The sequence below is a fragment of the Adiantum capillus-veneris genome, chromosome 7 (genome assembly GCF_014529385.1).
Source record: "Adiantum capillus-veneris isolate H3 chromosome 7, ASM1452938v2, whole genome shotgun sequence".
Lineage (NCBI taxonomy): Eukaryota > Viridiplantae > Streptophyta > Polypodiopsida > Polypodiales > Pteridaceae > Adiantum > Adiantum capillus-veneris.
In genome coordinates, this window is record NC_140937.1 from 19,975,728 (window position 1) to 19,998,031 (window position 22,304).

At 44.4% G+C, this 22,304-nt stretch overlaps 1 protein-coding gene across 3 annotated transcripts; it reads left to right on the forward strand.

Annotated features, from left to right (window-relative positions):
• The first annotated feature begins 263 nt into the window (after positions 1–263).
• LOC147453525 (uncharacterized) lies at positions 264–21,315 on the forward strand. Of its 3 annotated transcripts, none has more exons than XM_086515695.1 (8): positions 264–496; positions 585–681; positions 765–845; positions 19,730–19,921; positions 20,102–20,375; positions 20,522–20,700; positions 20,793–20,870; positions 20,951–21,315. In XM_086515695.1, exons 1-8 carry the CDS (start codon positions 378–380, stop codon positions 21,248–21,250), a joined length of 1,320 nt encoding a protein of 439 aa, XP_086371821.1. In that variant the 5' UTR covers positions 264–377; the 3' UTR covers positions 21,251–21,315. The 3 variants fall into 3 exon arrangements, with proteins under 3 accessions (XP_086371821.1, XP_086371822.1, XP_086371823.1); XM_086515696.1 differs by having other exon boundaries at positions 20,108–20,375; XM_086515697.1 differs by having other exon boundaries at positions 321–496; positions 590–681.
• Positions 21,316–22,304: the final 989 nt, after the last annotated feature.

Genomic DNA, 22,304 nt, shown 5'->3' on the forward strand with positions numbered 1-22,304 from the left:
TCAAATGTAGGGGGTTTGACTACGTCATCTAAACTAACATAGTATGCCAAAAGGAAGAGCCCTTTACACGTGTCGAAATCTGCGACATGAAGGTTAAACTCCAAAACTGAGAGAAGTCCCTATCCATGCAGGGAAATTTGTAAAATCGGGGCAATTTGGTAAATTTTGGTCACCTCGTGCCGTCAAATCCTACGGTCTACGATTGGTGCGCCTTCTGTTTTTGGCCTCCACCATTGATCCCCTCGTGCCCATGCCCGTGTGAGATAGTGCTGAGGAACGGCGGCCATTTCCGGCGGAAATTTTGGGTGTGGAATGCTACAGCAAATTTCTCTCTGGCCACTGAGAAGCTTGCCAAATAAGATTTGTCTGTGCGCCAAATGCAGCGAGCGCCCTCCACCGTGTGCCTTCTGTGTGCTTCATGCAGGCGGCTAGTGACCCCTTGCCTCGTCTGCGCCCACCTTATTCCGTGCTGCTCCTGCTATGACATTTTCTTCTGGTAATGTGTAATGTGAATTATAAGCTTGAGAGAGAGAGAGAGAGAGAGAGAGAGAGAGAGAGAGAGGGAGAGGATTCTTTTACTCCAGGGTAGAATGCAAGAAATGCAACGCACTGAATCCTTTGGGAGATCAAGAACGGAAACTTTTGGGATTTCCTCCTGCTTTAGCTCTCGCTTCCTCCATGGTCTCATCCATACTTTCCAAACGTTTTCGGTCTTCTCTACTGCTCATGGTGTTTTCTTAAGGTCCAATTTTGGGAACTTGTAGGCTCGACGGGTGCTTATAGCCCATATCGGCCGGCCGCTGTCGACTCTATCTACTCATCTGTATCACCAGCACATTGAACAGGTGAGGCCTTCTTTCATTTTGGAACATTTAGCTCCTGTGCCATGCATGAACTTGTGTCTGCCAATGTTCTTGCATTGCTTGTGGTTACAGCTACGGAAATTGTTTGCATTTCTAAATATAATAGTAGTGACAGGTTCTATTGTGGGATGGCTTAGTTCCCCAAGTGTTAGGTACAATGTTCGCGCTTTTGAGGAGCATGACCTCTTTTACCATCTCGAATTTCTCTTTGACATCCTTTTAATGGAGTGTTTTGGGCAAGGGTGTGCCAATCCAAAAGCGCGGGTAAAGAGATTAGGAGGGATCTTCGAAAGACTTTTGATTGCTCGAAGCAAGCTTGCGAGCCTCCCAAGTGGATATAATTCACAACAAGAGTTGAGGACATTGCAAGCCGAGTGAGTGGATAATTGCAATTTTTGGTTTTGGATGGTTTAACAAGCAATCTAACGATATTACTTGGTACTGCTGTTCCTCATATGATGGTTGAGTTTAAGGTTGACGCCTGCTACGTGAGCAATGGCTTTTGAATTTTGAGCCCCTAGGGCCTCACTTTGCAGAGCATCTGGACGTAGAGTCTGAGAGCGGGAGTTGTACTTTGCATTGATCAATGATAAAGAAATACCGAAAAGGGGGCGCCAGTCTTTGGGACCAATGCTTCTGGGTGCGGAACTCCGTCGTGCTGTGTCGACTCTCTCTCTCTTTCTGTTAATGTTTAGTGATTTTGAAGTTTTTGTACTTGTGTTGCTATTGATTTTCGCTTGGAGTATCCAAGTCTGTTACAGTTTTCAACCCTTGTCTCGTCTCACAATGGGAGCGCAAATCAGCCTCAGATCTACCCCTTGGTGCCATCAACAACCCCTCATCAAGATAGATCCAAAGGTGCATCGAATCAGCGTCGGAGGTCATGTTGAAGAGTTAATGAGGCGACATTCCCCATTCGAGTGAATAGAGTCTGCACTTGAGGTATTGCATGTGTGTACATTCCATTTACGCAATCAACAGCAAATATCACATCGGCAACGATGTGGGGGTCCTTGAAAGGGTTGGTTGGGACCCCATCTGGTGTCATTCTCCTCCCCGTCTTTTCTCTCTCTACACACATCTCTATCTTTAAGGTCTCTTGGGATAGTTTTCTACGATGTTAAAACTCTCTTCTTCTTCTTCTCATTCATGCTAACAGTCAATCATTTAATAGAAGGAAAGAAGTAAAGATTTGTGGAAGTGTGAAACCTAGATCTTCACCATCCCGATTTCGTTGTACCTGACAAGAACCAACCCATCTTTTGGTCCCTAGTTCTGTGTTGATCGTTTCTCTCTCTCTTTCTCTTCATATCAATTGGCTTCAGTATTAAGTAATAAATTCTATCAGAGTATATTTGATATTGTTATGCGCTCTTGCTTGTGACACTACCGAATGACTTTATGAAAAGATGTACACTGAAATTGGGAATTTCAAAGAACTCATTAATTGATGTATGCTTGCAAATGTTTGTTTGTTTGAGTGCAAGAGGTGAAAGATCAATAACATTCTCTACTCATCGGCAGGGGTGAAATTGATTTGAAATTGATAATTGATGACTTTAGTGCATCTAGACGTGCTAGAGATCATTGAGATTTGGAATGTGATGGCTAAATGATTCATGATATTTGTGAATGTGATCCTAGTATATGAAGAGTTCTATTTGGATAAGTTGACTTGATATTGATCTTAGTGCATCAAAGGTTCTGCCACGTGCGCACTTCACTTGCGCCATGTGGATACGGTTTTGCTATAGTCTAGCACGAGTCTTAGCTTAGGACTGAGCCTGGCACCTTTGTGAGCCTCGAGTAGGACGTGCATGTCCAGGCCCAATACCCTCTCTTGCACAAGAACATTCATTTCATCATGTCAGCATTTTATCGCGTGAACCACCTCTTATAAGTCGTTTTATTAAAAGTGACTTTTAAAATTCCTTTTGTAAGTTTGTTGGGAAGCGTACCCTTCCAACATATAATTCCTATAAATGAAACCCATTGGGTACTCAGTAGAAGCAGAAGAAGCAGGGACACACAAAGGGTAGGTATCGTAGCAGACCGGCAGGCACCCTCAGGCTCCCTAGCGTTTTCTCAGCAGTTCAGCCCAGCGTTTTCAGCCCACAGCCACCAGCGTTCAGCTTCGTCGAACTGCAACTCCCCGTTGCAGTTCTTGGCCGCATTGACCGACCAGCAATAGGTCAGCCTGGCTGTAAGGTGCAGCGGAATGAATGATGAACTTTGCTCAAGATGAGTGCTCCGAACTGTGCTCAAGGTTCCTTTTACCTAGGGAAGGGAGAGCCTTCCGTTCTTTAATGAGAGAGTGCAATGTACAAACAAAGTGAATAGACACTGTGTGTAACAAACTTGGACACTCCAAGTCAAGAATCAACCGCGACAGCACCAAATAACCACTTCAAAACAATTTACAGATCACAATAGATTTGCACTGGCCCAGTGGAGTTCCGTGCCTAGAGATATTGGCCCCAAAGACTGGCGCCCCTTTCAGTATTTCTTTTTGTATTAATCAATCATCAAAGTACAAGAGAGCAGCGGTTAGGGTTTCACTCTCAGACTCTGCGTCCAGATGCTCTGAGAAGTGAGGCCCTCACCACTAATTTAAAGGTTACAAGGGATGCCCAAAAGCAGAGCCCCAAAAGCTTTTAAAATCAAAAGCAATTGCTCTCTCTCTCTCACAGAGAGTCAAAACATGAAAGCAAAAGCATTCTCTCTCTCTTTCTCATTTAAGTAGAGAAAAAGCGAAATTTGCGTCGCTCATTATTTTCCAAAAAAAAAAAAATCCGCCTCCGCGATTTCCAAAAATTAGGGTTTCTAGCAGAAATTAGGGTTTCTGTTGTCTGCCACGTCATCACTTTGTGACATACCCCCCTCTTGAAAGCATTGTAATCGACCGCGATTACGCCTGCAAAACCGACAAAAGCCATAAACTGTCTTAGCAGACACTGACTGTTAGTACCTACGTACTAGGAACACACATCTAGCACATGTACAAAATCGACAGTCACATCACACGACATCACAGGACATCACCAGACATCACAGGACATCACATGACATTCAACATTCATTCGGATCTTAGACCATGATTTATCGGCAATGTAGCTAGCAATCACATCTAGGTCCAATCGGGACCTCAACGATGTCTGATTGACTAACCCCTATTGCAACCATGTCTATTCGAGATCAAGTAGACCAAAATGCTGCAGTCATTTCGGCTATCAGTTCCTGCACTCACAAGAAGTCAAGAACAAATCAGTATCATAATTAGGAATTCCATTTCATAAAGTCATCCAGCAAAATACTGTCAGCTCTCAGTATCCCTGAAGCTCAAAGAGACATCAGTGACTTTAGTATCAAAATCGAGGCGTCTGTTGACAAAGGAGTGGAGTGACTCCCCTCTTGTGCATCCCACTGCACCAGATCTTCGGCCAAGCTGAATTCTGGGTTCCGTTTGGAGTAGACTATGCTAAACCAAAACATCGAGGTAAAGTTTCACAATCCGAGGAGTATTTGCTAGGTCCTCCTCCTCCATCCACTTCGTATCAAATGCAAAAAAGTTCTTGAACTAAACCAAGAACCGCCTTCGGACTTTACCCTTATTCTTCGTATCCTTATGTGCCAAAATCTGTTCAGGAACAAGGATCTCCTCGTTTTCTTCCACTGCGGGTTGCTCATCAGGCTCCCCATCATCAGGCACATCACCCTTAACAGGGTTCAAGAGACTCACATGCAATGCATTGTGAATCCTCCAAGTATCTGGCAGTTTCAATCAGAAGGAGACATCATTTATCTTTTCAGTAATCTGGAAAGGTCCGTAGTATCACATACTTAGCTTTGGAAAAAGCCTCTCCTTTCCCTTGTTCTTTCGTAGGCGTGCCTTCTCAAAACGTAAGAGCACCCAATCATCCTCCTTCAATTTCATGTCGCAACGATGGCGATCCGCTGCCTTTTTCTGTCGTTCTTGAGACTTCTGCAAAGTCTCGCGAACCTTGGCAAAAGCCGTATCCAAATCTCGCGTATATTCATCCACTTCAAAGATCTTATCTTTCGTGCTCAGGAAGGGTGGAACCTTTGCAGCACTGTCAACAATCTCAAATGGCGCCTTCCCCGTCGACGAGTGTATCGTGTTATTGTAGGCAAATTCCACCAAAGGTAAATATCTTTCCCATTGAGTCTTCTGATCTGAGATATAAGACTTCAATAAATCTAGAACCACTGAATTGACAATCTCGGATTGCCCATCAGTCTGCGGGTGAAACGATGGCGAGAACTGCAACCGCGTGCCAATGTTCTCCCAAATTGCCTTCCAAAACAAACTCATAAATCTAGGGTCTCTGTTGGAGACAATCGTCTCAGGCGTGCCATGTAATCGGAAAATCATCGTGATCATTCTGTATTCTCGGGAGATAAAAAAAAATGAAATCCATTTCAATATTTTCCCAGGGGCGGGTGGGTATGGGTAAAGGCTGTAACAATCCCTGTGCCTTATGTCTGTCAAACTTGACCTTCTGGTATACCAAGCAACTGCGCACAAACTCTTCCACATCCTTCTTCAGTCTCCGCCAAAAGAAATCTCTCTCTACCCCTTTCATGGTGGTAGCAATACCGCGGTGACCCGTAAAAGGTGGACAGTGGCAATCAGTCATAACCTTTTCCCTCAACGGCTGTGTAACGCACAACATAGTCTTTTTCATCAAGTAGCCTTCCCGAAGGGAGTATCCAGCTACTGTCTCCCCATCCCGTATTCGTGTGAAAATATATGCAAAATCTATATGTGTGGCACATTGATCGACCATATCCTCGAAGCTCCTATGATGTATCGCGGAAATAGCTAGAACCAACGGTTTTCGAGACAAAGCATCTGCCACCACATTCTTCTGTCGTTGCACATGGACAATCTGGAAGTGGAACTGTGACAAGATGTTCACCCACCTCATCTGCTTTTCCGAAAGCTACTTCTGTGACAAGAAGTAGTGCAAACTCTGATGGTCTGTAAAGACAGTAAAATCCGCTCCGAGTAGGTAATGCCGCCACTGAGTAAGAGCGTGGATAACCGCCAAAAGCTCTTTCCCATAGATCTGTGCTGTCATCTCCGGCCTAGAGAACAAACGGCTCTCGTAAGCTATGACATGGCCTTCTTGCATCAAGACCGCACCCAGTCTACGACCACAAGCATCACAAAATACTTCAAATGACTTCTGCAAGTCCGGCAAAGTCAAATCTGGTCCTGTAGTGAATTTCTCTTTCAATGTCCGAAAGGCAATCACCTCTGTGGGTCCCCACGAAAAAGGTACTCCTTTTTGTGTCAAGGTATGCAAAGGGAAAGCAACCTCTGCAAACTTTCGTATGAACCGCCTGTAGTACGAACACAGTCCCAAGAAGCTTCTAACTTCATGGACATTCCTCAAATCGGGCCAATCACGGATAGTCTCTATCTTGGCCGGGTCCATTTGCACTCCTGCTGTGCTGCTGACACAATGTGTCCCAAAAAGTGTATCTCTGGTAGGAAAAATTCACTTTTCTTAGCATTAATCACTAATGTGTGATCTCGTAATGCCTGAAAGACTTGAAGCAAATGATCTCTATCTTCTGCCTCATTCTTGGAGAAAACAATGATGTCGTCAAAGAAAGTGCCAACAAATAGCCTGTACTCTCGAAAAATCCTGTCCATCATCCGGTTAAATGTCGCAGGAGCATTGGTTAAGCCAAAAGGCATCACCAAAAACTCAAATAACCCAAAAGTCGTCCGAAAAGCTGTCTTGTAGACGGCTCCCGGTGCTATTCTGATCTGATGATATCCACTCTTCAAGTCAATCCTGCTAAAGCATGAAGATCCCTGTAACCTGTCGAGTATATCATGGATCCTAGGAATCGGAAATCTGTTCTTGATGGTGATTTCGTTGAGAGTGCTATAATCGATGTACATTCTCCAAGATCCGTCTTTCTTCAAAACCAACAACACCGGAGAGCAATACGGTGAAGTACTAGGCTGGACAAGACCCTTTTCCAAGAGGTCTTTCACTGAGTTCATAATCTTTTCATTCTGTACTCGGCTCACACGATAAGGTGGCCGATTCGGTGGCGTGCTTCTAGATATCAGATCAATGGTATGATCTTCAGGCCCTCTCAAAAGCAATCGGCATGAGCGTGGAGAAAAAAAATCTTGGCGTTCTTTTCTTCAGGTCAAAAAATATTCAACTTTTATCCATCGTTCAGTTCTCCCAAAAGAATGAGTAAGAAAACTGAAGTTCATCAAGTACAATCTCTAAGCCCTTCATTTATCAAAGTCGCTTTGTCGGCCCGGTAGTCAACCACGGCGTAGTTCTTGTGGTACCAAGGGATCCCCAGTAGAACGTCACTCGCGTGCCCTGAACACCCCTGTCATTGCAAACGAAGTTTGCCAATGCTCGATGTAATGGCAACATCCCATCCGGGTGCCAGTCGAACTACCTCCGCCTGTGGCGTCAGTCTGTCGGGCGTAGTTCCAAATTGAGCCGCCAATTCCAAGTGAAAAGAAGTTGGCCTTGGCTCCTTCAAAAGAGCTTCCTGATCCTTCACTTTGCCCCGAAAGCGGCAAAGTTTGTACTTTCATTCATTAGATTCGGTGCAGGTCCCACGCCATGTGGTACCGGTTCTGCTTTTCTATCTGCCTTTTCTGCCACATTCCTCAGCTGCTCTCGAACTCTCAGACCTGTCGTCGTCTTTATCATTCTGTTCTTTCTGTGCCTTATCAGGGCACTTTGCGGAAATATGTCCATGTTCCCCGCATCCAAAGCACTTCCCCTCTCTGATGAAGCGAGCTTTCTCCTTAGGAGTAAGCTTGGGTCGTGCATCCTTTTTCTCTAGCTTGCTCTTTTTCATTCTACTTTCATTCCGAGAAGTCTGTTTGGCTCGTTGTGTCATGGCCTCATCTGTGGGGTAGGTCAGACTGCCAGAGTGAATGGCAAAGCCCCGCTTCTCATGACTCATCAACTCCTGAACATAAGCTGACTTCTGTTCCAAGCAGTGATTTCGGATCTCTGTAGGTAGACCCAAGGTAAACCGCTCAATCTGTTCTCTGAACGAGATCTTCTTGAATGAAGAGGCGGGTAGAAAAGAGTTCCAGAATCTTTCACAATAAGCATTGATTGTATCTTTCTTGGTCATCCGAAGATGGTTCCAAGCAGCTCGTACATCTCGTTCATATTCTTGCGTCAACCAAGAAGAAATAAAAAGCTTCTTAAATTTCAGCCATTTAACAGGCGCAGTCTTGTTTAAAAGAAGCGTGGACCACCAAGTACGAGCATTCCTCTTAAAGTAAGAGGCAGCTCTCTGAATCTTGGAGTGCTCTGAATAGCGTCCTCCCGCGAAAGCGATGTCAAACTGCTGAAAAAAGACACAGCCTTCGAAGCATCCGAGTATCTTGAAAAAGTATCAAACTTGATTGAGTGGCCACCTTCCTTAAACTCTCGGACTTTCTTGCTTTTATCTTCGAGAAAGTCATACTGATTGGCTTTGTAAAAATTCTTCTTGTTTGCATAAAACTTTCCGTCATCGGAATCTGAGCTGTCTGTAGACGAGTCCTCAGTAGAACTGTCAGTCTCTGGGCGAGATGTAGCCTTCTTTGCCTTTTTCTTGCCCGTTCCGAAGCTTTGCTTCTTGCTTCGCTTTTTACCTTTTCTGTCTTCTTCGCTCGAATCCGAGGAGCTAGAAGAACTGTCAGAAGAAGAAGAAGAAGAAGAACTGGGTAGGTCTTCAAACTTAACGCGCTTCTTCAATTTCTTTGCCTTGTCAAATGTTGACCGACAACCCAAATATCCCGGGAAGTCAGTGCCTTTCTTCTGCTTTTTGCCGTGCTTTTTGGCTTTCTTTTGCGTGTCAAAAAGCTGAGCAATCCGTGCGTCAACCACGTTCTCCAGTTCCTTCTCCGTATATTTCTTGGAGGCAGAAGGTTTCTTGAGAGTGGGTTTCGGGAGTGGTGTTGTGGTTCTCTGCCACTCCGTCTGTACCTCTTCCAAAGAGGTCTGGTTCATATATTTTGCCATCATCGGATCCTTGGCAAAATTGAGCATCATCTTTGTTGCATCGCCAATCAATTGACGACGCTCCATCTCTCTTTGCTCCGCCTGAGTAGGCCGAGGCGGGCCATACTCTCTGTCTGAATCTTCGTTGTGATCCCAGCCCGCATCTCCAGATGCAGAAGGAGTCGACTGATCATTGCCTGAAGCCATAGGTGCCGCGGAAAAAAATTCGAGGATCGGATTTCCCGTAGAAGAGAAATCGGCTGTGCTCTGATACCACTGTAACAAACTTGGACACTCCAAGTCAAGAATCAACCGCGACAGCACCAAATAACCACTTCAAAACAATTCACAGATCACAATAGATTTGCACTGGCCCGGCGGAGTTCCGTGCCTAGAGATATTGGCCCCAAAGACTGGCGCCCCTTTCGGTATTTCTTTTTGTATTAATCAATCATCAAAGTACAAGAGAGCGGTTAGGGTTTCACTCTCAGACTCTGCGTCCAGATGCTGTGAGAAGTGAGGCCCTCACCACTAATTTAAAGGTTACAAGGGATGCCCAAAAGCAGAGCCCCAAAAGCTTTTAAAATCAAAAGCAATTGCTCTCTCTCTCTCTCACAGAGAGTCAAAACATGAAAGCAAAAGCATTCTCTCTCTCTTTCTCATTTAAGTAGAGAAAAAGCGAAATTTGCGTCGCTCATCATTTTCCAAAAATTTAAAAAAAATAAAAATAAAAAAAAAATCCGCCTCCACGATTTCCGGAAATTAGGGTTTCTGGCAGAAATTAGGGTTTGCAGGAATTTTAGGGTTTCTGGCAGAAATTAGGGTTTCTGCTGTCCGCCACGTCCTCACTTTGTGACACTGTGTGTGAAGGTGTATGAGACTGAGAGATAGAGAGAGAAGAGAATACGACACCAGGGAGTTGTAAAACTGTCACAAAGTGATGACGTGGTTACCGGCAGAAGCAGAAACCCTAAAATTCCTGCAAACCCTATTTTCTGCCAGAAACCTCAATTTGCAGAAACCCTAATTTTTGGAAACCCTAACCCTAACTGCTGGCTGAAACCCTAAAAGCAGGTGGCAAATGCCACGTGGTAGCAGTGTATGGATTTCCGGGATTTGCAGTGCAATTTGCGGAGGTGAAAAGCAGCCAGCTGAGCGACACAAATTTGGATGCTTTTGTCCACACAAATTGTGAGGAAGCAAGAGAGAGAAAGATCGTTGCTTTATTTTATAAAAGCCACAGAGAGAGTTTGAGAGAGAGAATCTTTGCTTTTGGGGCTCTGCTTTTGGGCATCCCTTGTAATCTTTAAATACGCGGTGAGGGGCTCACTCTGCAGAGCATCTGGACGCAGAGTCTGAGAGTGAAACCCTAACTGCTCTTTGTACTATGACATTGATTTTAATACATAAAGAAATACCGAAAGGGGCGCCAGTCTTTGGGACCAATATCTCTAGGCACGGAACTCCGCTGGGCCAGTGCAAATCTATTGTGATCTGTGAGTTGTTTTCAAGTGGTTATTTGGTGCTGTGGTGATTGATTCTTGACTTGGAGTGTCCAAGTCTGTTACAGTGGTATCAAAGCACGACCGATTTCTCTTCTATGGGAAATCCGATCCCCAGTTTTTTTTCCGCGGCACTTATGGCTTCACGCAAGGATGAGTCGACTCCCTTTGCATGTGGAGATGCGGGCAGGGATCGCAATGAAGATTCCGGCATAGAGTATGGCCCGCCTCGGCCTACTCAGGCAGAGCGGCGAGAGATGGAGCGTTGTCAGTTGATCGGCGATGCAACGAAGATGATGCTCAATTTTGCGAAGGACCCAAAATTTGCAAAGTATATAAGCTAGACTTCTTTTCAGAAAGTGCATGAGTAGTGGCAGAAAACCACTACGCCACCCTCGAAACCTGCTCTCAAGAAACCTTCTGCTCACAAGAAATATTCAGAGAAGGAATTAGAAGAGGTGGTTGATGCACGGATTGCTCAGCTTTTTGATGCGCAAAGGAAAGCCAAAAAGCACGGCAAAAAGCAAAAGAAAAGCATTGACTTCCTGGGATATTTGGGTCGTCAGTCGACATTTGACAAAGCAAAGAAACAGAAGAAGCGTGCTCACCTTGAAGGAGTACCCAGTTCTTCTTCTTCTTCTTTTGACAGTTCTTCTAGCTCTTCAGATTCGAGCGAAGAAGACAGAAAAGGTAAAAAGCGAAGCAAGAAACAACGCTTCGGAAAGGGCAAGAAAAAGGCAAAGAAGGCTAAATCTCGCCTAGAGTCTGAAAGTTCTACTGAGGACTCGTCTACAGACAACTCAAATTCCGATGACGGAAACTTTTATGCAAACAAGAAGAATTTTTATAAAGCCAACCAGTATGACTTTCTCGAAGATAAAAGCAAGAAAGTCCGAGAGTTTAAGGAAGGTGGCCACTCGATTAAATTTGATACTTTTTCAGGATACTCAGATGCTTCGAAGGATTTGTCTTTTATACAGCAGTTTGACATTGCTTTCGCGGGAGGACGCTATTCAGAGCACTCCAAGATTTGGAGAGCTGCCTCTTACTTTAAGGGGAATGCTTGCACTTGGTGGTCCACGCTTCTTTTAAACAATACTGTGCTAGTTAAATGGCTGAAATTTAAGAAGCTTTTTATTTCTTCTTGGTTGACGCAAGAGTATGAACGAGATATACGAGCTGCTTGGAACCATCTTCGGATGACCAAGAAAGATACAATCAATGCTTACTGCGAAAGATTCTGGAGCTCTTTTCTACCCGCCTCTTCATTCAAGATCTCGTTCAGAGAACAGATTGAGCGGTTTACCTTGGGTCTACCTATAGAGATCCGAGATCACTGCTTGGAACAGAAGTCAACTTCTATTCAGGAGTTGATGAGTCATGCGAAGCGGGGGTTTGCCATTCACTCTGGCAGTCTGACCTACCCCATAGACGAGGCCATGACACAACGAGCCGAACAGACTTCTGGGAATGAAAGTAGAAAGAAAAAGAGCAACCCAGAGAAAAACGATGCATGACCTAAGCTTACTCCTCAGGAGCGAGCTCGATTCATCAAGGAAGGGAAGTGCTTTGGATGCGGGGAACATGGACATATCTTCGCGAAGTGCCCTAAAAAGACACAGAAAGGACAGAATCACAAGGACGGCGACAGGCCTGAGAGTTCGAGAGCAGCTGAGGTGTCACGTGACACATCCAACCCTATGTGTCCGTGGACAAGCTACACCATGATCAGGGTTCAGTCAGTCCAGTCAATCTAGATTAGAAGTGATCTGGCACTTTTGTGAGTCTATTCGTAGACCGTGCATACCGAGTCACTTAGTATAGATGCATATCCTCTGGTTGCACACAATATGATCATCAGTATTCCCATGAGAATCCATTAGAATCAGTTAGTGGAACTTTCCAGTGCATTTAGCCTATTTTCCCTATTTTTGACATTTTTCACTTATTATTTTTAAGTGACTTCCCAACAAAAGTAGGTAGGGCAATTTTGCTAAGTTAATATATAAGCAAACCCAAGTTAGCACTTTCTGGCAGAAGAGGCAGCAGGAGCTCCCCAGCTCAACAGGCATCTTCTCAGCAAGAACCCCTCAAGACCACAAGCACCTGGCGTTTGCAGCTTGCCTCATCGCCAACCCCTTCAAGCTAGCGTTTTTGTAGCCTCATTATCACCTCAAGCCCTTGGCGTTTTTGATCATCATCAGCACCAGATCCCTGGCGTTTCTAGCCTTCCATGATCGCCAGCTCTCCTAGATAGCCAACGTTTTTCACTAACGTTAGAAGAACAGCCAACGTTTTTGGTTTCAGCCCTTTGGTAGTAGAAAGTCAGCGTTTTCAGCAGTGAAGGACAGCAGACAATTCAGCCCTAGTTGGTTGCAGATACACCCCATTTTCAGCCCTCGAAAATGCAGCCAAATCAGTCATTTTCAGCCACCGAAACAGCCCCGAAATTCAGCAATTAGAAGACCACAGATTTCAGCCCTAAAGTCGTCGTCGTCACTGGCATAGTCCCAGTTTGCATCAGTCCATTGCATCGTCATTGTACCACTTGTGCAATCATAGTAGACCACTCTCGCTGACAAGAGTGGGGCCTTCGGAGGAGGGTTTTACAACGTCTTTGGTGTCGTATCTCTCTTCTCTCTATCTCTCAATCTCATACACTTGCATGCACAGTGTCCATTCACTTTGTTTGTGATCATAGCATTCTCTCATTAACAACGGAAGGCTCTCCCTTCCATAAGAACTAAAAGGAACCCCTTGAGCACAGTTCGGAGCACTCATCTTGAGCAAAGCGCAAACAATCATTCCGCTGCACCTAACATGAGGAACGTGGACTATAAGGCAAGATGAAAACAGGACTGGTTTCAGATTGTGTGGGTATCGATCCCGACACCATGGACAAGAGTACATAACTTTGCCGAGCTTGGGGCAAAGTGAAAGATCAAGAGGCCCTAATCTTCTTTGATGGAGGAGCCAAGGCCAACTTCATTTCACCGGAATTGGCGGCGCGGCTCGAGATCACTCCCGATCCGATGGGACAACTTGCGGAGGCAGTTCTAGCGGCACCCGGCAGGTACGTAGCCATTACACCTGCCATTCGCAAACTTCGGTTGCATTGTCAGGGGTATTTGGGACATGAGGACTTCTTCATAATGCCTTTAGAGGGTTGTGATGTTCTCTTAGGGATTCCCTGGTACCACAAGAACAACGCCGTGGTCGATTATCAAGCGAGAAAAGCGATCTTGACTACAGAGAAGGGCAGAAGCATTGTACTTGATATTAAACTGAAGGGTGAGTCTGTCTCTATTGTATCGGTTTCGGCCATTTCAAAATTAATGAAATCAAGTCTGTTTGTTTACTCGATCTTTATGAGAGAATTGAGCGATAAGGATAGGACAAATATGTCTAAACTTGATAAAGAACGCCAAGATTTTCTCCACTCTCACTCCGATTGCTTCTTAGAGGGCCTACCAGGCGAGTTACCACCTCCTCGTCCTGAAGATCATGCCATTGATCTGATACCTGGAAGCACACCACCGAACCGGCCACCTTACCGTGTGAGCCAAGCACAGAATGAAGAGATTATGAACTAAGTGAATGAGTTGCATGAAGATGATGTGATTGTTCACAGGGATGATGTGTTAGTGGATGCTTTTTCTAGCGCAGTTAACCTCGTTGTAGATCCGATCAATCACAAAGGATCGATCTTGACTTTCGAGTCGAGGTCCAAAGAACCTCCCCAAGCAGATTCGATAGATCCCAAAGAACCCCCACAAGACGATTCGATCATTCAGGAAGAAGCGATCTTGGCTCTCGAGCCTAGGTCCAAAGAACCCTCACAGGAAGTATTATATGTTCGCATGATTGATACGCACGCATTGTTCGAGTGTTTCATTCGTGACCGTTCCCTGTATGAAGTTCAAGTACTTGAAGAGTCCCTTCCTGGATTCCGGATGCTATTGGCGATCTCCTTCGACGCCATACAGTTCGGTACCAGTACCTCACTTTGAAAAGGAGGGGATGTCACGTGACACATCCCAACCCTATGTGTCCGTGGACAAGCTACAGCATGATCAGGGTTCAGTCAGTTCAATCAAGTCTAGATTAGAAGTGATCTGGCACTTTTGTGAGTCTATTCGTAGACCGTGCATGCCTAGTCACTTAGTGTAGATGCATATCCTCTGGTTGCACACAGCATGAACATCAGTATTCCCTTTAGAATCCATCAGATTCAGTCAGGGGAATTTTCCAGTGCATTTAGCTTATTTTCCCTATTTTTGGTATTTTCACTTATTATTTTTAAGTGACTTTCCAACAAAAGTAGGTAGGGCAATTTTGCTAAGTTAATATATAAGCAAACCCAAGCTAGCAATTTCTGGCAGAAGAGGCAGCAGGAGCTTCCTGCTCAACATGCAACTTCTCAGCAGAACCCATCAAGGACCATCAAGACCCCTTGGCGTTTTTGGAGATCCCATCCTCGCCTATCTCCAAGACCTGGCGTTTTCAGCATTGCCTGGATCGTCAACACCACCAGCACCCTAGCGTTTGCAGATTACTGCCATCGCCAGCAGATTCATCAGCTTTGCTAGCGTTTTCCCAAATCAGCCCCATCAGCGTTTTTGGATTTCTGTCCCAGATCAGCCTAGCGTTTTTGGCTAGCAGCAAGAGTGCCTTAGCGTTTTTGGTTTTCAGCCCGACCCGCATCGGAACCACAGCAGATCAAGCCCAAGTTGGTTGCAGAAGTTCCCTCATTTTCAGCCATAAAAACGCAGCCAAAACAGTCATTTTCAGCCACCGAAACAGTCCCGAATTTCAGCGATTAGAAGATCTCAGATTTCAGCCATCAAGTCGTCGTTGTCATCACCGTCGTCGTCATCGGCATAGTCCAAATTGCATCAGTCCATTGCATACGCATTGTACCACTTGTGCAATCAAAAGTAGACCACTCTCGCCGACGAGAGTGGGGCCTTCGGAGGAGGGTTTTACAACGTCTCTGGTGTCGTATCTCTCTTCTCTCTATCTCTCAGTCTCATACACTTGCACGCACATTGTCCATTCACTTTGTTCGTGATCATAGCACTTTCCATTAAGAACGGAAGGCTCTCCCTTCCATAAGAACTAAAAGGAACCTTGAGCACAGTTCGGAGCATTCATCTTGAGCAAAGCGCAAACAATCATTCCGTTGCACCTAACAAAGAACCTCAAGAACCCAAGAACCACGACTCCCAAGAACCCAATTTAAGAACCCAAGACCACAAGAATCCACAAGAACCCACGACTTCACTGGATGGTCATCACTCGAAGCGGAATGGATACTTCGCTTGGAGGTGATGAGCATGAGAGAGGCGAAGAAGAATTTTTCCCACCAGGAGGTTTTTCCGACTCTCCCCCTTCCCTATCTACGTCAAGGATTGGTAACTCCTATGGAGGCTTTCAACAAGATGGTGATGGACATGAAGTTAGAATGCGAAGCACGAAAAGCAGAAAGAAAGGCCTATGAAGAAAGCATGGCATCCATAGATCGTGACTACGAAGAAAGCGTGGTAGCCATAGAGCGCAAGCACGACTTGGAAGCCAAAGAAAGTCAAGCCACAACCGCCTTCTAAAATCAAAACAATCATCCTTGATTGCAGATTACAAGAAAATGTTCTAACGTTCATGCAACTTAAAATCTAACAATTGATCATTCAGTCATGCATTCTTGTGTCACGATGGCCGTGCACACATTCTTGTGTCATGATGGCCGTGAACACGTAAAAGCTAGTTGCAGACACCTCGGGTGCGTCTGAAATCGATCTTTTGGCTAGTTTCTTAGCCAATGCCTGTAAAAGGTCATTGGATCGTGCTTGTGGTATCCATGATACACCCAAGATCATATTCTTAGCCAATGCCTATAAAAGGTCATTGGCTCACGCTTGTGGTGTGTGCAAACACCCAAGATTATAGTTCTTAGTCATAATCATAATCTTTATTCGTAAAAAGGAATTCCCAGTTCATCACCAATCTTTATTTGTAGTTTCTTTCCTTTGATTCATGATTCTTAGTCTGCTGTTACTCCTTGAGTAGCTTGATTACCGAAGTTCAACACCAACTCTTTGTTCTTGTGCTTCTATTGTATGGTTCGTTCTCTTGCGTCAAAACGGGCATGATACTCATAGAACCAAGGCATGCCCAATAGAACATCACATCCTCACAAATCCATAATGTAGAAGTCAACTGGATCTATAAATGTCTGAACTTGTAGTTGAAGTGATCCAATCAATGGTATTGATGATGTATAGGTTTCATTAGCCATTTGTGCTTCAATTTGTGTCCCCTTGGTATATTCCACAATACCTAGTCTTGCAGCTAATTCTAGGGAGATAAAATTTTGCATGGAGCTTGAATTGAAGAGGATAAGGGCATCTTGATCTTTAACTTTTTCCATAGATATACATGGTTCATTGGATGCGTCAATGGTCGGAACACCTATCAAATCAGAAATAAGTCCAATAGAGGGTCACGATTTCTTGTTTTTTGTGCTTTCATACGTGGATGACCTATTATTATTGGGGTTTTCCGGGCAGTCTCAAGCAATATGGCGAACTTGAGAGCGTTGTGGGAATCTTAGACGCCTTAGAAAGTGAAAAATTAAACCGCAATACCACCATCCTTGAAGGGTTTTGGACCTGAATTAGCTACCGGAGGTGCTGAGTAATAATAGTAATGGTGATGGTGCCCATTTGATGAATAGGTAGGCGTAGTAGGTGGTGGTGGGAAATAGGGCGGAGATGCAGAGGGCAACAATAGTGGTACTTTAGAGGCCACATGCGGTCGTTCTCCCAAAGCCATAGTTTTGTAAATTCCTCCCAGAAACTAAGAGATATCTCTTGAGTTCTGTCGTGAAGTGGTAATTGGTTGATTTTGAGAAGGGTCAGGTGGAAGAGACGAGTAAATCTGAGAAGGTTGGGGTGGCATAACAGGGTTAGCAGGAGGATTCAAGGTGCTCAAATAGCTATGCAAAGCTTTCAAGTCAATCCCGTCATCCGTCGCTCTCTGTTTTTGTTGTTTTGCTAAATATAGCAAGTGTCGTACCACGTACTGGGCATGTGTCTAGTAAGGGTGCCTCTGAGTGAATGGGCTCAATGGATTTCCTCCTTCGGTAGTGTGATCTCCCGGTGCTCCGTCCATGTCGATAGGTTCGTGCTCCGGTTTGCAGAGGGCAAGGGAGCAAGCTATGCTTTGATACCACTATCATCACTTCCGGCGAGGGACTGGATGGAAACATAGAGATAACTGCAACTTTACACTCGGCAATACTTAACACTTCAAAACACTTGAATAACTGAGAGAGACTACACAACTCGGCAGAGTTCTGAGCCAAAAGACATATTGGCCCCAAAGACTCGCGTCCCTTTTGGTATTTCATTATGATTGCTCGCTAACTACAACTCTCGAGGGTCTGGCTCGCTCGAAGATTGTGCATCTGAATACTCCCGAGGATGAATACTCACGGGGAGTGGGCCCTAGGGCACTTATAAACAGTACAAGGGATATCAAAAGCAGAGTTGCCCCAAAAGCATCATGTTTAAAAGCACTTAATCTTAAAAGTATCTGCTCCTAAAAGCTGGCGCCCAAAACTCGCCAAAATCTGCCAGCGCAAAAAAACAGCCAGTCCGTACAACAGTGACACGGCATTAGCAGCAGCGTAAAACGCGGAAATCCACACAGAAATGCCACGTGGCATGTCAGGGCGATTTACAAAAACCATCTCTTGAGTTCAAGCTTTTGTCTTTTGGGTTTTAGGCCCCTCGGCCCCAGTGCTCCGTAAGTTGGTAGGGGTTAGGATTATTAATCCCCAACCCCCTAGTTAATCTAGGCCACTTGGCATGACTTTTTAAGTTGGGTTCTCTCTTGTTTCTTCTTCTTCTTCTTCTTCTTCTTCTTCTTCTTCTTCTAGGTTTTAGGCGTCTCGGCCGGTTCCTACAAAACTCAGTCAAGTTAGTCTGAGACCCGAAGGCCCCTTTGATATCCTATCCTCACGCAGATAACATTCAGATGCAATTACCACCTAGAGAAAATTGATCATGGCACGGAGAATTCCAGGTTTTACCAAGAGATTGGCATGGACCACCTTCCTAGGGAGAGTGAGTCTGGGGCAGGCCAAGCACACTCATTGGACCGATGCGTCTTATGACCTCGACGCAAAAACCCTAACCCTAAAACCCGTCATAATTTTGTTCTAAAAGGTGGCCCATTAAGGCCGAAATGGTAGCATAGATTTCTGAGAGAACTTTTAGCTGTCATTTTTGCTTTGAATTCTTAGAAGCGCTATCTGGTAGGCGCTGATTTTACAGTGCATACGTATCATGAGAGCTTGAAGTAATTTCTTACTCGAGTGAAGCTATCAGACAGACAAATGAGGTGGAAAACTTTTTCTCTTTGTTTTACTTCCAAATTTTCAGTATGGGAAGAAGAATGTGGTTGCAGGTGCTTTGTCACAGAAGCTGCAAATAGCAGCTGTCACTGCTATCCTCCATTTTTAGTCTGAGGACGTGAGGAGTAGTATGCTACTGATCCAGATTTTGGCAGTGTGTTTGACCAACCTCAGAATAGAAGAAGTCTCTGGATTTTCTCGGAAGGATGGTTTCCTGATAAAGCGGATCAAGTTATGTGCTACACACAGGGTTGAGACGGAAGGATCTGAGCTAGCATAACAATCCATTATTTGGGAATAGAAGCAACACAAGGCAGTTGAGTCCTACTTCTTTTAGCCTCAGCTCAAATTGCATGTGGATACATCTGTAGACTTGGGTGGTTTTTGAATGTTTAGTATGACAGACATAATGCACCTGGATTTCTGCAGCCTCTTCCTATCCTAAGGCCTATCTTGGGTTAGCATTACTATGGACTTTAGTTAGAGATCCTCAAATGACTAGTTTTTTTTGGCAATCAATTTGTGAGTCTTGTGCATGCTCCTTTAAATGTGGGCGATGACGGCTCAAATCTGCCGAAGGGGAGGAAGCTCTAAGGCTTGACTATCCGCTGCCCTTTGCCGATGACACACCCAACTGAGCTATGAATACCGGAAGATCAAAAGCCTGTGTGGCGCAGAATTACATACATTGCCAAAAGAAGGGTTAGAGCATAATGCAGAGTTCATGATGAGGAGGCCCTAATCTTTTCAATCCTGGAAATGAATACAGAGGGATGGTTGACAGATTGCATGTGACTGTCTGCATCAAATATTGTATCAAGTCCTTGAGCATGATAGTGCCCCTGTCAGGGCTCAATTTATGTGTGTCAAATACTTACTCCTGGATAAATGAAAGATGTAACAAAATAGTTTAATATGGTACATACTTTGCAGGCACTCGTAGCAAGACAATCGGAGGATGCTGCTAAGGACCAAGGACTTGCTAATGGCAGAGGTTCGTGTGCCCTTGAAGAAACGATTTTGACAAGACTCCCCCGTTTGCCTTTTGTGCAATCTGATGGCATAGTGAAAAGTTTTTCCCCTCCCCTGCAAAAGCAAATTGTTGATGCAAAGGATGACAATCATGTATGTAGCCTAGATAGCTATCCAATAAGAAACTTTTGAAATTCATGAAATTTCAAGTTTGTTGGCTTCTTTTATTCCCTTTTTGTAGCTAGACTGCGTGTGCACAAAATCTGGAAATTACAATCAAAGGGATGTGCACGTTTCTATTGATCATGTGTGGTCTTTTCTGTATTTGTCTAGGAGCAGACGTTGCTGGCAGAAAACCAAGATTTAGGTATGGGTTGCGCCAACTGCAGCCGCAGTTGCAGCTGTCTGATGGAGTTTGGAGAGGTTATTACCAATGAAGCTTTGAGATGCTGTCAAGAGCAGCTTGTTGCCTTGCACTGTGCTGAGGCCTTATCAACAGACTTGAACAGCTTAGCCTATCCTTTATGCAATACCGTAATTAAGTCATCCCTGAGCATCCAAGAAACAAAGACTTGTAATTCAAGGTTCAGTCGTGACTGCTCATTAGGTAACTGTTTGAGTGCATTTTGTCTGTAAGTTTGGGAGTCCCCCGTAGTTTTATTCTTGTAGCTTTATTTAATGGATCGCGAGGTTTGTCAACTGGAAAGTTTTCTTCTTTGATGCCCTCTCATGAAGGTTTATTTCCTTTGCTAGGGTTGGGAAAGGGGTTGTCCATTGACATGTTGCGTGTGGTTAGCTCGATTTTCTCCAAGGACTATGAAATTTGGCTAGAAGAAAATAAGGCCACTTCTCTGGAAAACTGCAAGCTTGAAGATGTACTTCAAAGCGTGGAAGCTTTTGGAGGGAAGCAAAATCTATTAATAGACCTACAGGTAGAGATTCTATTGGCATTATACCGCCAATGTTTTCATTGAGTGTCGTTTAATGGAGGAGTACTCTAATGTGGCCTAGACACCAAATGCAGAGATCTGTACTGAGAGCTGTTGCCGCCCAAAAACAGATTGCTACTGATAGCAAGGATGATCCCTCCCTCCTCTCAACGGTGAGCATCCAAGATTTCTAGCAGAGTCATTTTTGGGTTCTAAAATTTACAGAGCTGATGAGTTTCCGTATTCTACATAGGCCCATATGCTTGAGCTGTTTTTCTCAGACAGATCAAAGGAGAGAATGGAAACATTCACCAGAGCTGCAGAGTCTTTTCAGGGTTTGCTGAAGCAAATTAACTTATTTCTAGAGTTTTTATACACATGTAGCCACGCTGCTGCTTCTAAATTGCATTCCTTTCCTCTGTGTACCAATCATGACAGAGTTCTGGAATTCAGGGATCCTTTTGTAGAGAAGAGGCAATTACAGACAGCTGTCTCATATTGGTTGCTTGTGTATCATGACGTTGCTCATGCTGTTCATGTAAATTTGGTTTGATGTTTTCTGGTAATTTTATTCTAAAGGTCCAGAGAAGCTCAATATAAGAGAATTGATTTTATGAATGACTGGTTCAGGTTAGCAGGGAAGGAACGTTTGTAACCACTGTCATCTGGCGTAGAAAGTTCTTGGGCTGAGTTAAGACTCATGAGAGGTTTACTATGCTAATGATCTAACCTCATTTGACATTGTTTGGGCTTGGAGGTTTTTCCGGCTGTGTTGACATGCCGTGGTAACTGTGATGAGAGACCAAGCATGCTTATGACCTCACACAAATAGCAATCTTTCTGGAGATGAACATTTTTAGTCAGTGACAGCTTTTAGACGTGCCTAGCTAATTCGATCGTGTCTTTATTCCCGTGAATTGGAGTAAGTCAAAGAAGCAAACACCTAGTTGCTGGAAGAGCCAGGTAATTCCAACGGGGAGAGGCTGATTGGGGTTGAAAAAGTGCAACAGAGCTTTCTTAAAAGGCTACATAGGAAGCTTTGTTGTGCCATCAGGCAAGGCTCTATGTGGCCAATCAAGTTTTTGGGTAGCCAAGCTGGGAGCAAAAGATGTTAGGGATATCATTTTTCTGCCCTCATTTGTCAGATTATGGAAGATATATGAAGGATTGGATATAGAGGTGCCCATGCCCTCTTTCGTTGCATCATTGAAGGGTTGTGAAAGCATGCAGTCTTCAGTTATGGTCTTCCCATAGAGAGGAAGATTAAAGTGTAGGACAGGGTGGCTTAAAAGCTTATTTTCTACCTGCTTCAAAGGTATGACCGGTATAATGACCAAGCCTGAGGTAAAGAGTTGGATACCCATCTGCTGGTCATGAAGACGCTTCGACGGTTTACATGATGCTTGAAGTGCCCTATCTATAGACCACTGAGTGCTTGAATTAAATCTCTCTTAAAACTTGGAAAACGTAATTAACTACTTTTGAAGGTTTTACGGCATGATATTCTTCTTCTTGAGAGACATCCATCATTTGTAGGCCTTGCCTTCCAAAGTTAAGTTCGTTTGTAGAGCTCTGACTGCGTCCAGAGTACGTCGTAAGGTGTGAAT